At 43.2% G+C, this 12,382-nt stretch overlaps 1 protein-coding gene across 4 annotated transcripts in view; it reads left to right on the forward strand.

Annotated features, from left to right (window-relative positions):
• tbc1d2b (TBC1 domain family, member 2B) overlaps positions 1-12,382 on the forward strand; it is a 168,255-nt gene that overhangs the window by 120,269 nt on the left and 35,604 nt on the right. For all 4 annotated transcript variants that reach the window (XM_072553298.1, XM_072553299.1, XM_072553301.1 and 1 more), the window contains one exon: positions 1,074-1,184. In XM_072553298.1, coding sequence (XP_072409399.1) covers positions 1,074-1,184 — 111 coding nt within the window. The remainder of the gene's footprint in view (positions 1-1,073; positions 1,185-12,382) is intronic.

Consider the following 12,382-nt stretch of genomic DNA (forward strand, 5'->3'; position numbering starts at 1 on the left):
GCATGTGAGAAATCAGTCTTATTGATCCTTGGTTAGAAAACATAGATGATGTGACCTGTGCGTTATTTTGTTTTCTCTCTGTTTTTCTCCCTCCCTCCCCTCTGCTTCTCCAATGTACACATGTATTTTCTATTATTTGTTTTTCAATTTGCCAATAATGGAATGTCATTCAAAGTTTGTGAGAAGATTTGTAGCTTGGGTGCTCGTTGTTGTGGTTCTGTTCGCTGAGCTGGGAATTTATGTTGCAGACGTTTCGTCCCCTGTCTAGGTGACATCCTCAGTGTTTGGGAGCCTCCTGTGAAGCGCTTCTGTGATCTTTTCTCCGGCATTTGTAGTGGTTTGAATCTGCCGCTTCCAGTTGTCAGTTCCAGCTGTCCACTGCAGTGGTTGGTATATTGGTATACCCAAAGGACTAGCCACGTTACCATACATCAAGAGCATTTCAGAACTGACAGCCAGACTACTGTGACCACTAGGACTCCTAACAGCACACAAACCAACAGCCACTCTCAGACAACAACTCACCAGAACGAAGGACCCAATACCCAGCATGAGCAAAACCAATGTAGTGTACAAAATCCCATGCAAGGACTGCACAAAACACTACATCGGACAAACAGGAAGACAGCTAATGATCCGCATCCATGAACACCAACTAGCCACGAAACGACACGACCAGCTATCCTTAGTAGCCGCACGCAGATGACAAGCAACATAAGTTCGACTGGGACAACACTACTATTATAGGACAAGCCAAACAGAACAGCCAGGGAATTCCTAGAGGCATGGCAATCATCCACAGATTCAATCAATAAGCACATCGACCTGGACCCAATATACCGACTACTGCAATGGACAGCTGGAACTGACAACTGGAAGCGGCAGATTCAAACCACTACAAATGCACGAGGAAAGATCACAGAAGCGCTTCACAGGAGGCTCCCAAGCACTGAGGATGTCACCTAGACAGGGGACGAAACGTCTGCAACACGAATTCCCAGCTCGGCAAACAGAACCATAACAATGGAATGTCATATTTTCAAAGTATCCATTATTCTTATTTCTCTCTCTAGGACAGTCTTCAAGGTTATAAGACACAGAACAAATTCCTTAACAAGGAGATTCTGGAACTATCTGCGCTTAAGCGGAATGCTGAAATGAGGGAGAAAGCTCTAGAAGCAAAGGTATTTTAACTGTTATATTTGCATCTGGATTAGTGTAAAATAAGGATTAACTCTTTGAACCGTTGGCTTTAAGATAAGTAGTTTATTTCTTAGTATTAAATGCTAATTCTCACGAATTTGCATTCGTACTGTAAATAGAACATAGACATAGAACATAGAACAATACAGCATAGAACAGGCCTTTCGGCCCACGATGTTGTGCCGAACATTTGTCCTAGCTTAAGCACCCATCCATGTACTTATCCAATTGCCGCTTAAAGGTCACCAATGATTCTGACTCTGCCACTTCCACAGGCAGCGCATTCCATGCCCCCACCACTCTCTGGGTAAAGAACCTACCCCTGACATCCCCCCCCCTATACCTTCCACCCTTCACCTTAAATTTATGTCCCCTTGTAACACTCTGTACCCGGGGAAAAAGTCTCTGACTGTCTACTCTATCTATTCCCCTGATCATCTTATAAACCTCTATCTAGTCACCCCTCATCCTTCGCTGTTCCAATGAGAAAAGGCCTAGCACACTTAATCTATCCTCATACGACCTATTCTCCATTCCAGGCAACATCCTGGTAAATCTCCTCTGTACTCTCTTCAAAGCTTCCACATCTTTCCTAAAATGAGGTGACCAGAACTGCACACAGTACTCCATATGTGGCCTTACCAAGGTCCTATACAGCTGCAACCTCACCTCACGACTTTTGAATTCAATCCCTCTACTAATGAACGCTAATACACCATAGGCCTCCTTACAAGCTCTATCCACCTGAGTGGCAACTTTCAAAGATCTATGAACATAGACCCTAAGATCCCTCTGCTCCTCCACCTTACTAAGAACCCGACCGTGAACCCTGTATTCCGCATTCTTATTTGTCCTTCCAAAATGGACAACCTCACACTTGGCAGGGTTGAACTCCATCTGCCACTCCTCAGCCCAGCTCTGCATCATATCTAAGTCCCTTTGCAGCCGACAACAGCCCTCCTCACTATCCGCAACTCCACCAATCTTCGTATCATCTGCAAATTTACTGACTCACCCTTTGACTCCCTCTTCCAAGTCATTAATAAAAATTACAAACAGCAGAGGACCCAGAACTGATCCCGGCAGAACTCCACTTGTAACTGGGCTCCAGGCTGAATATTTACCATCTACCACCACTCTCTGACTTCGACCGGTTAGCCAGTTCTCTATCCAACTGGCCAAACTTCCCACTATCCCATGCCTCTTGACTTTCCGCATAAGCCTACCATGGGGAACCTTATCAAATGCCTTACTAAAATCCATGTACACTACATCCACTGCTCTACCCTCATCCACATGCTTGGTCACCACCTCCTCAAAGAATTCAATAAGACTTGTAAGGCAAGACCTACCCCTCACAAATCCGTGCTGGCTGTCCCTAATCAAGCAGTGTCTTTCCAGATACTCATAAATCCTATCCCTCCGTACCCTTCCCATTACTTTGCCTACCACCGAAGTAAGACTAACTGGCCTATAATTCCTGGGGTTATCCCTATTCCCTTTTTTGAACAGGGGCACAACATTCGCCACTCTCCAGTCCCCTGGTACCACCCCTGTTGACAGTGAAGACGAAAAGAACATTGCCAATGGTTCTGCAATTTCCTCTCTGCTTCCCACATAATCCTAGGATATATCCCGTCAGGCCCAGGGACTTGTCTATCCTCAAGTTTTTCAAAATGTCCAACACATCCTTCCTTCCTAACAAGTATCTCCTCTAGCTTACCAGTCCGTTTCATACTCTACTCTCCTCTTCAACAATACGGTCCCTGTCATTTGTAAATACTGAAGACCTCTCCTATCTCTTGCGACTCAATACACAGTCTCCCACTACTGTCCTTGATCGGACCAACTCTCGTTCTCGACATTCTCATGTTTCTCACATACACGTAAAATGCCTTGGGGTTATCATTGATCCTACCTGCCAAAGATTCTTCATGCCCTCTCTTAACTCTCCTAATCCCTTTCTTCAGCTCCCTCTTGGCTATCCTGTATCCCTCCAATGCTCTGTCTGAACCTTGTTTCCTCAACTTTATGTAAGCCTCCTTCTTCCTCCTTATAAGACATTCAACCTCCCTCGTCAACCAAGGTTCCTTCACACGACCATCTCTTTTCTGTCTGACAGGTACATACATATCAAGGACACGTCGTATCTGTTCTTTGAAAAAGTTCCAGATTTCAACGACATCCTTCCCTGACAGCCAATTTATGCTCCTCAGATCCTGTCTTGCAGCATCGTATTTACCCTTCCCCCAATTGTAAAACCTGCCCTGTTGCACGTGCCTATCTCTCTCCATAACCAAGGTGAAAGTCACAGAATTGTGGTCACCATAACCAAAATGCTCACCCACTAACAAGCCCATCACTTGTCCCGGTTCGTTACCAAGTACCAAATCCAATATGGCCTCCCCTCTGGTCGGACAATCTACATACCGAGTTAGAAAAGCTTCCTGGACACACTGCACAAACACCGCCCCGTCCAATCTACTTGATCTGAAGAGCTTCCAATCAATATTTGGGAAGTTCAAATCACCCCTGTGGCTTCTGTATCTTTCCAAAACCTGTTTCCCAATCTGTTTCTCCACATCTTTGCTGCTATTGGGGGCCTATAGTAAACACCCAACAAGGTGACTGCTCCTTTCCAATTTCTGACTTCAGCCCATACTACCTCCAAAGGCAGATCCCCCTCGAACTGCCTTTCTGCAGCCGTTATACCATTTCTAATTAGCAATGCCACCCCCCCTCCTTTTTTACCATCTTCCACCCCCCACCCCCCCCCCCCCCCATCCCCCCAATTCTTACTGAAACATCTGTAACCAGGAACCTCCAACAACCATTCCTGTCCCTCTTCTATCCACGTTTCCGTGATGGCCACATCATCGTAGTCCCAGGTACCGATCCACACCTTAAGTTCACCCACCTTATTTCTGATACTCCTTGCGTTGAAGTATACACACTTGAACCTATCTCTGTGTCTTCAAGTATTCCCTGTCAGTGCTACCTTCTCCACAGCCTCCCTACAGTCTTGGACATCCTGAAAAACAGCTAACCTACTTGCTGGACTACAAGTCCGGATCCCATCTCCCTGCCAAATTAGGTTAATCATCTCCGAAGAATGCTAGCAAACCTACCTCCCAGGATATTGGTGCCCTACTGGTTCAGGTGCAACCCATCCTGCTTGTACAGGTCCCACCTTCCCCAGAATGCAGTCCAATTGTCCACATACCTGAAGCCCTCCCTCCTACACCATCCTTGCAACCACGTGTTCAACTGCACACTCTCCCTATTCCTTGCCTCACTGTCACATGGCACCGGCAACAACCCAGCGATGACGACTCTGTCCGTCCTAGCTTTTAGCTTCCAGCCTAACTCCCTGAGCTCCTGAATGACCTCCCCACCCCTCTTCCTACCTATGTCGGTGCCAATGTGCACCACGACTTCTGGCTGAACACCCTCTCCCTTAAGGATTCTGACGATACGGTCTGAGATGTCTCAGACCCTGGCACCCAGGTGGCAACAAACCATCCGAGAGTCTCGCCCATGTCCACAGAACTGCTTGTCTGTCCCTCTAACTATAGAGTCTCCTTTTAACTAGCGCTCTCCACCTCTTTCTCCCTTTCCCTTCTGGGCCTCAGAGCAGGACCTTGTGCCAGAGACCCGGTCACTGCAGCTTACCCCTGCTAGGCTGTTCTTCCCCCCCCCCCCACCCAAACAGTATCCAAAGCGGTATACTCATTGTTGAGGGGAATGACCACAGGGGATCCCTGCACTGCCTGCTTTCTCCCCTTCCCATCTCTAACTGTTACCCAGCTACCTCTGTTCTCTGGCGTAACTATGTCCCTGTAGCTTCTATCACTCTCTCAGCCTCGAATAATCCTCAGGTCATCCAACTCCAGCTCCAGTTCCCTAACGCGGTCTGTGAGGAGCTGGAGCTGGCTGCACTTCCTGCAGATGAAGTCGGCAGGAGAATCGGTGGTCACCCCTACCACAAACATCCTGCAAGAGGAACATTCCACTGCCTGCGCTGCCATAACTCTACACTTAGTCTCCAAAACAAGAACACTAAATCTCACTGCCAACTTGATTATTTAACCATTGCCTGCTGTGACAAATATGCAAACTAGTCGATGCTTAAAATAGAATAAGTTAAATAGAACTGATCGTGAAGTGTAAAAGAAGAATCTTCCCCAATGGATAGCCTCCAACATCTCACCATTTAAATATTTTGCTTTCTTTCCATTAGCATTACAAATATTTTTCTCTTCCTCTCATCCAAGTTGTTGGAATGAAACAAAGACATTGCTCCAAATTTATTATTTTCCCATTTAAGTTGCTGATTTCCCCTCAGTTATCACTTGCTCCTTGAGTCTTCACGATGGTACCTTGGTATCACTAACACTTGATTTACCACCAGTTGTTTCTTTAATGCTTTTTAGCCCCTGACATTCAGCATTTCCTTCAGGTTGCTCAATTTAATAAAAAATATACAGGTACAAACTCAAAGATCACAAGGGAAAGCCAATATCATGTGGAACAATTTGTGTTTTATGTATTCTAAATCATATGTATTCTAAATCCTTGTCAAAAATGCAAGGCAGCAAGTGGTGTTTAGGGGATGTCCAGCAAACCAGCTTAATCCAACTATGTGTCTAAGTTACAGTATCTCTGCCATCAGCAGTCTCTGGTCATAAGAATTTCACTTTTTCCTTCTTCTGTATTTGTGGTAATGTGCATGATTCAAGCGGAAAGTTCTATGTGGTATAACTTAAGGTTTTTAGAGAGAATCTTGAGAATTGCCAAAAAAAGGGAATTTTGAATATTTTCTCTCGCTATTTTGAATTTTGCAACTTTTGAGATGTATGTGATTTCTGACTTAGCTGAGGTCTGTGACTGTTTCTTTACTTGTTTGGTAATGTTTTCAAATCAGGCTTAAAATTTAATTATTCACTACTTTTAAAAATTGTTCACCAACTTTCTCTCTTGAGCAGATGGTATAGGAAAGTATTTAATTGGGGGAGAGGGAATTACAATGCTATTAGACAGGAACTGTGGAGCATAAATTGGGAACACATTCTCGGAAATTACGACAGATATGCAGAGGGAACACTTGCTGTGACTGCTGGATAGATTTATCCCACTGAGGCAAGGAAGGGATGGTAGAGTGAAGAAACCTTGGATAATAAGAGATGTGGAACATCTAATCAAGAGGAAGCAGGAAGCTTACTTAGGCTGAGGAAGCAAGGATCAGACGGGGCTCAGGGTTACAAGGTAGCCAGGAAGGAACTGAAGAATTAATGTAGGGCGGCAAAGGGGATTGTAAAAGCCTTGGGTAGGATTAAGGAAAGCCCCAAGGCATTCTACACTTATGTGAGGAACAAGAGGATTGTCAGAGTGAGAGTAGGGCCAATCAGGGATAGTGGAGGGAACTTATGCCTAGAGTCAGGAGGTAGGGGAGGTCCTTAATGAATACATTGCTTCAGTATTCACTCGTGAGAGGGTCCGTGTCATTTTGTGAGGACAGCGTGAAACAGGCTGATGTGATCGAGCAGGTTGGTGTTCCAGGATGTGCTGGAAATTCTGAAAAATAAGAGGATAAGTCCCCTTGGCCAGACGGGATATATCCAAGATTACTATAGGAAGCGAGGAAAGAGATTGCTATGCCTTTGGCGATGTTCTTTGTCCTCACTGTCCACTGGTGTAGTAGCAGATGATTGGAGGGTGGCAAATGTTATTTCCTTATTCAAGAAAGGGAATAGGGATAACCCTGGGAATTACAGACCAATCAATCTTGCATCTGTGGTGGGCAAAGTATTAGAGAGGATTCAGAGAGACAGAATTTATTCTTTGGGAAAAACATAGTCAGTATGGCTTTGAGGGGCAGGTCATGCCTCACAAGCCTTATTGAATTCTTTGAGGATGTGACAACACACGTTGTTGAAAGTAGAGCATTGGATGTGATGTGAATGGATTTTAACAAGGCTTTTGATAAGGTTCCCTATGGTTGGCTCATTCAGAAAGTAAGGAGGCATGGGATACAGGGAAATCTGGATACAGAATTGACTGGTCCATAGAAGACAGAAGATGGGAAGTATTCAGCCTGGAGCTCGGTGACGTTCTGCTGGGGTCTGTTCTGGGACCTCTGCTCTTTGTGATTTTTATAAATGACTTGGATGAGAAAGAGGAAGGTGATTGGGTTAGTAAGTTTGCTGATGACATAGGTTGGTGGAGTTGTGATAGTGTGGAGGGTCGTCGTAGGTTACAACGGGACATTGACAGGATGCAGAGCTGGTTTGAGAAGTGGCAGATGGTGTTCAACCTGAAGTGATTCATTTTGGAAAGTGGAATTTGAATGCAGATTACAGGTTTAAAGGCAGGAACAGAGGGATTTTTGGGTCCGTGTCCACAGATCCCTCAAAGTCACCACCCAAGTTGATAGGGTTGTTAAGAAGGTGTAAGGTGTGTTGGCTTTCATTAGCATGCGGAGTGAGTTTAAAAGCTGCAAGATTATGCTGCAGCTCTATAAAGCCCCGGTTACACCACACTTGGAATATTGTGTAATGGTCTAGTTAAGAGTGCGCTGCTGGAAAGGCACAGCAAGTCAGGCAGCATCACTTTCTCCTAAGTTCTAGTTGCCTCAATATAGGAAGGATGTAGACGCTTTAGAGAGGGTGCAGAGGAGATTTACCAGGATGCTGCATGGACTGGAACACATGTCTTATGAAGAAAGATTGAGGGAGCTAGGGCTTTTCTCATTGGAATGAAGAAGGATGAGAAGCATAGATAGAGTATTTAGCCAGAAAGTTTTTCCCAGGGCAGAAATGGCTATCGCTAGGGGCCATAATTTTAAGGTGATTGGAGGAAGGTTTGAGAGAGATGTCAGAGGTAGGTTCTTTACACTATCAGCAGTGTTAGTGGAGTCAGACAAATAAGGACGTTTAATTGACACTTAGATAGGCACATGGATGATAGTGAATTGTAGGCTACTTTAATCTTAGAGTAGGATAGGTTGGCACAACATAGAGGGATGAAAGGCCTGTACTGTGCTGTACTATTCTATGGTCTATGATTGGTTATAAGTATCTCATTGCATTTTGTACTCATTTGCTACTTATTATACACAGTGGATGTAAATTACATTATAAAGCCAGGAACGTGTTCCTTTGACGATTGAAATGTAAATTGGCAATCCGAGTTTGAGAAAATGAAGCCTTCCATAGCTATATGGGTATGCAAATCAGAAGATACTGTCAACCAGTCATTTATTGAAGGTGGGGAGGGTGTAAGAAGAAACATTTGCTCAGTGTTCAGCATCTTGCCGAAGTGGTCTGAACCCTCCGTGTTCGTCATCAATTATTACCAATCAATTCCACCATAAATTTATATAGCTCCTTTCTCAGTAAAATGTTCAAAGGTGGTACACAAATGTGTTTGGACAAAAATTGACAGTGATTCACTAAAAGAAACATTAGTAATGCTTGGTTAGAGTAGATTTTAATCAGTACTGTAAAGGAAGAGAGGGAGAGGTAAAAAGCCAAATTTTGGTAAGGGAATGAGAGTGTGAAGGCCCTAGGGAGCACCAATTTGATAACTAAATTGCTGGTTTAACAAATTGACAATAAAACTAATTTGTCATCACCAAAATCTGTCTTGGATACATTTATTTCTTGCCTTAAATAAATTGTCCTGCATTTTTCGGTGTAGTTTGTGGTTTTGTGCAATACTTGGTTTGTGTCATCAGTCCTTTTCTTTTAGGAATTGACTGATCTATTATAAAGTTCTATGCAAGAATTTGTTCAGAAACAAGAGGCTTTTTATTTATGACTTGAGTTTAGATTATACTGATTTGCAGCACAGAAACAGGCCGTTCAGTTTAACCAGTTCCTACCGGTGTTGGTGCTTCATTTTTAAAAATCTATAATCATAACCCTTTTGTCTCTTCTCCTTCATGTTTGTATGGCTTCTCCTTAAAATACAGTTCATTTCAGATTCTGTCTGTGGGTTATCACCACTCTTTTTGGCTAAAGCAGCCTTTTCTCCATTCCCTATTGAACCTCTTATATCTTGAATTGGTAGACTCTTGATATCCACTTTTTCACATGTGAAAACATTGTTTCAGTATCCGTTCTATCAAAATCTTTGATAATTTGAAAGACTTTTGCTAAGTCACATTCACCCAAGTGAAAAGAGACCCTGCCTTGTCAGTCCTTTCCATAATGAGTCACTTTTGTTTTTAGAAAGTGCAGATAAATGTTGTCTACTACATTACCATTGTCTACTCTGTTACTACTTCAAGGTTGGTTAAACAAGCATTTCCCTTTGAAATCTATAGAATCTTGACAATTATATAAATGTCTTTTCTAGATCATCATCTTCCATTCTCTCCTTTTGTAAAACTGTCATTACTGTTCCTGCCATTGACATTAAGTTCACTGCTCCATAATTCCCTGGAGAGATTCTGCCTCCCTTTAAATACAGGAATTACATTACCTAGCTGCCAGTCCTCTGGCATTGCACTTCTTCATCTCGCCCCATCACTGGCCTTTTTCGAGATATTTCCTTTATGCATATGCAATTCACATCAAATACCCCATGTGATGCAAAGCAGCAGGCTAAAGTTTATGTTTATGGGATTGAAGGAAAGTTGTAGTAATTCTCGTCAACTTATTTGGTCGTATTGTGATACATCCTTCAGGACAGACTGTATCTCCTGGCTCAAAGGTATATACACGGCCACAATGATAGAAGCCCCTGTATGAAGACAACTATAACAATGAAAACAAAATACTATGGATGCTGGAAATCTGAGACCAGCATTATGCAGGAGAAACTCTGAATCTGGTAGCATCTGGGGAGAGAGACAGACGTAATGTTTCATGGTCGCACGATGGCTCAGTGGTTAGCACTGCTGCCTCACAGAACCAGGGTCCCAAGTTTGATTCCAGCCTCAGGCGACTGTGTGGAGTTTGCACATTCTCCCCATGTCTGCGTGGGTTTCCTCTCTCAGGTCCAAAGATGTGCAGGTCAGGTGAATTGGCCATGCTAAATTGTCCATAGTGTTAGGTGCATTAGCCAGAGGGAAATGGGACTGGGTGGGTTACTCTTCAGAGGGTCGGTGTGGACTTGTTGGGCTGAAGAGCCTGTTTCTACACTGTAGGGAATCTAATCTAATGTCCAGTATGCCTTCTGAAGAGCAAGGCAAGTCATACGTTTGGTTAAGAGGTACAAGGCCATGAGTTGGTGTTCATCTTTTATGTCTTTATCAATAGTCCTAGGAAGCCAAGACCATTGCTGTTCTGACCTACACTAATTAGTTTGATAATAGTTTATGCTTTTTTTAAAAAAAAGTCGATTGAGAAATTTCTTATTTTTGAATATGTTCAATATATAGTCCACGTTATTTACATAATTAATTTCATTAATTGAGTGACCTTTGCATTCCTCAATACTCAAAACTGTTGTAATTTGACAGAAATTCATCAAGTAGCCTGGTGCTGTTGTCCTCTCTGTGGTAAATATTTTGTGCATCTGATGAGAAATTTTCCCTTCAGCATCACTCTTGAAATACTGCTTTTGGGTCTAATTGGTTCATATTCTTTTTGCACAAAAGTGAAACAAATTGTAAAAACAATTCTTCACTTTTGGTCTGACCTTGAAACTATCCTGAGCCACTCTGTCATGGATTGTATCAGCAACTGCTCCTGTTCTAGTTGGTGCTTCAGGGGAGGCTTTGACATTAAAGGTCAAGAACTTCAAAAGCCTTGACAGTGCACAGGCACAACTCTAGCTTTTTGCTGACAGCCAGTCTTCACCAACCTAAATCTTACCTTGTGGATGTACGTTTGCTCATTAAACTGGAAGGTTCGTTTTTGGATGTTTCCTCACCATACTAGCTAACCTCATCAGTGAGCCTCTGGTGAAGCGTACATCCACAAGCTAAGATTTAGGTTGGTGAAGACTAGCTGTCAGCAAAAAGCTAGAGTTGTGCTGTGCATTGTCGAGGTTTTTGAAGTTCCTGACCTTTAATGTCAAAGCCTCCCCTGAAGGGCAGATGTTCTATCTCCCTTTCTATTTATGTTTAGATTTCCTTGGGTTCGTAATGTCATTTCCTGTTTCAATGTCATTTCCTGTTTTTTTGAGTATGGTAGATGGGGTCCAAATCAATGTGTTTATTGATGGAGTTCCAGTTGGAATGCTATGCTTCTAGGAATTCTCATGCGTCTCTGTTTGGCTTGTCCTGAGTTGATGTGTTGTCCAAGTCACAGTGGTGTCCTTCCTCAACTGTATGTGAGGATACTAGTGATAGTGGGTCATGTCTTTTTGTGGCTGGTTGACGTTCATATATCCTGGTGGTTAGTTTTCTGCCTGTTTGCCCAATGTAATGTTTGTTAGGATCCTGCAAAGTAAATGACGTTTATTTTGCCTGTTGCCTATGTGCATTAGCTGCTGTTTTAGTGTGTTGGTGGGTTTGTGAGCTACCATGATGCCAAAAGGTCTGAGTAGTCTGGCAGTAATTTCTGAGATGCCTTCAATGGAGGGGAGAGTGGCTACGGTTTCTGGACACGTTTTATCTGCTTGTTTGGGATTGTTGCTGAGAAATTGGCAAACTATATTCATAAGGTATCTGTTCTTTTTGAATATGCTGTATAGGTGATTTTTCTCTGCTGTTCGTAGTTCCTCTGTGCTGCAGTGTGTGGTGGCTCGTTGAAATAATATTCTAATGTATCTTTGTTTGTGGGTTTTGGAATGATTGCTTCTGTAGTTCAGTATTTGGTCCCTATGTGTTGTTTTCGTCCTCTTGTGAATTTTATACCAGTAAGGATATTATTGATGGTCTCAAGGTTTTCTCTAATTTGTTTCATTTATTGATGACAAAGGTGTTATCCACGTAACGGACCCAAAGTTTGGGTTGGATGGTTGGCAAAGCTGTTTGTTCAAGTCTCTGCATTACTGCCTCTGCTGAGAACCCTGATATCAGACCCCATTGGTGTTCTGTTGGTTTGTCTGTAGGTTTTGTTATTGAAAGTGAAGTGGGTGCTAAGGCACAGGTCCACGAGCTTGACAATGTTGTCCTTGCTGATGAGATTGGTGTTTGGTGTATGTGTCTTTGGTTCTTCTAATAACGTAGCCAGTGTTTTTTTTTGGCTAGGGTGACGTTGTTGGATGTGAACAGGGCTGCTTTGTC

The sequence above is a fragment of the Chiloscyllium punctatum genome, chromosome 33 (genome assembly GCF_047496795.1).
Source record: "Chiloscyllium punctatum isolate Juve2018m chromosome 33, sChiPun1.3, whole genome shotgun sequence".
NCBI lineage: Eukaryota > Metazoa > Chordata > Chondrichthyes > Orectolobiformes > Hemiscylliidae > Chiloscyllium > Chiloscyllium punctatum.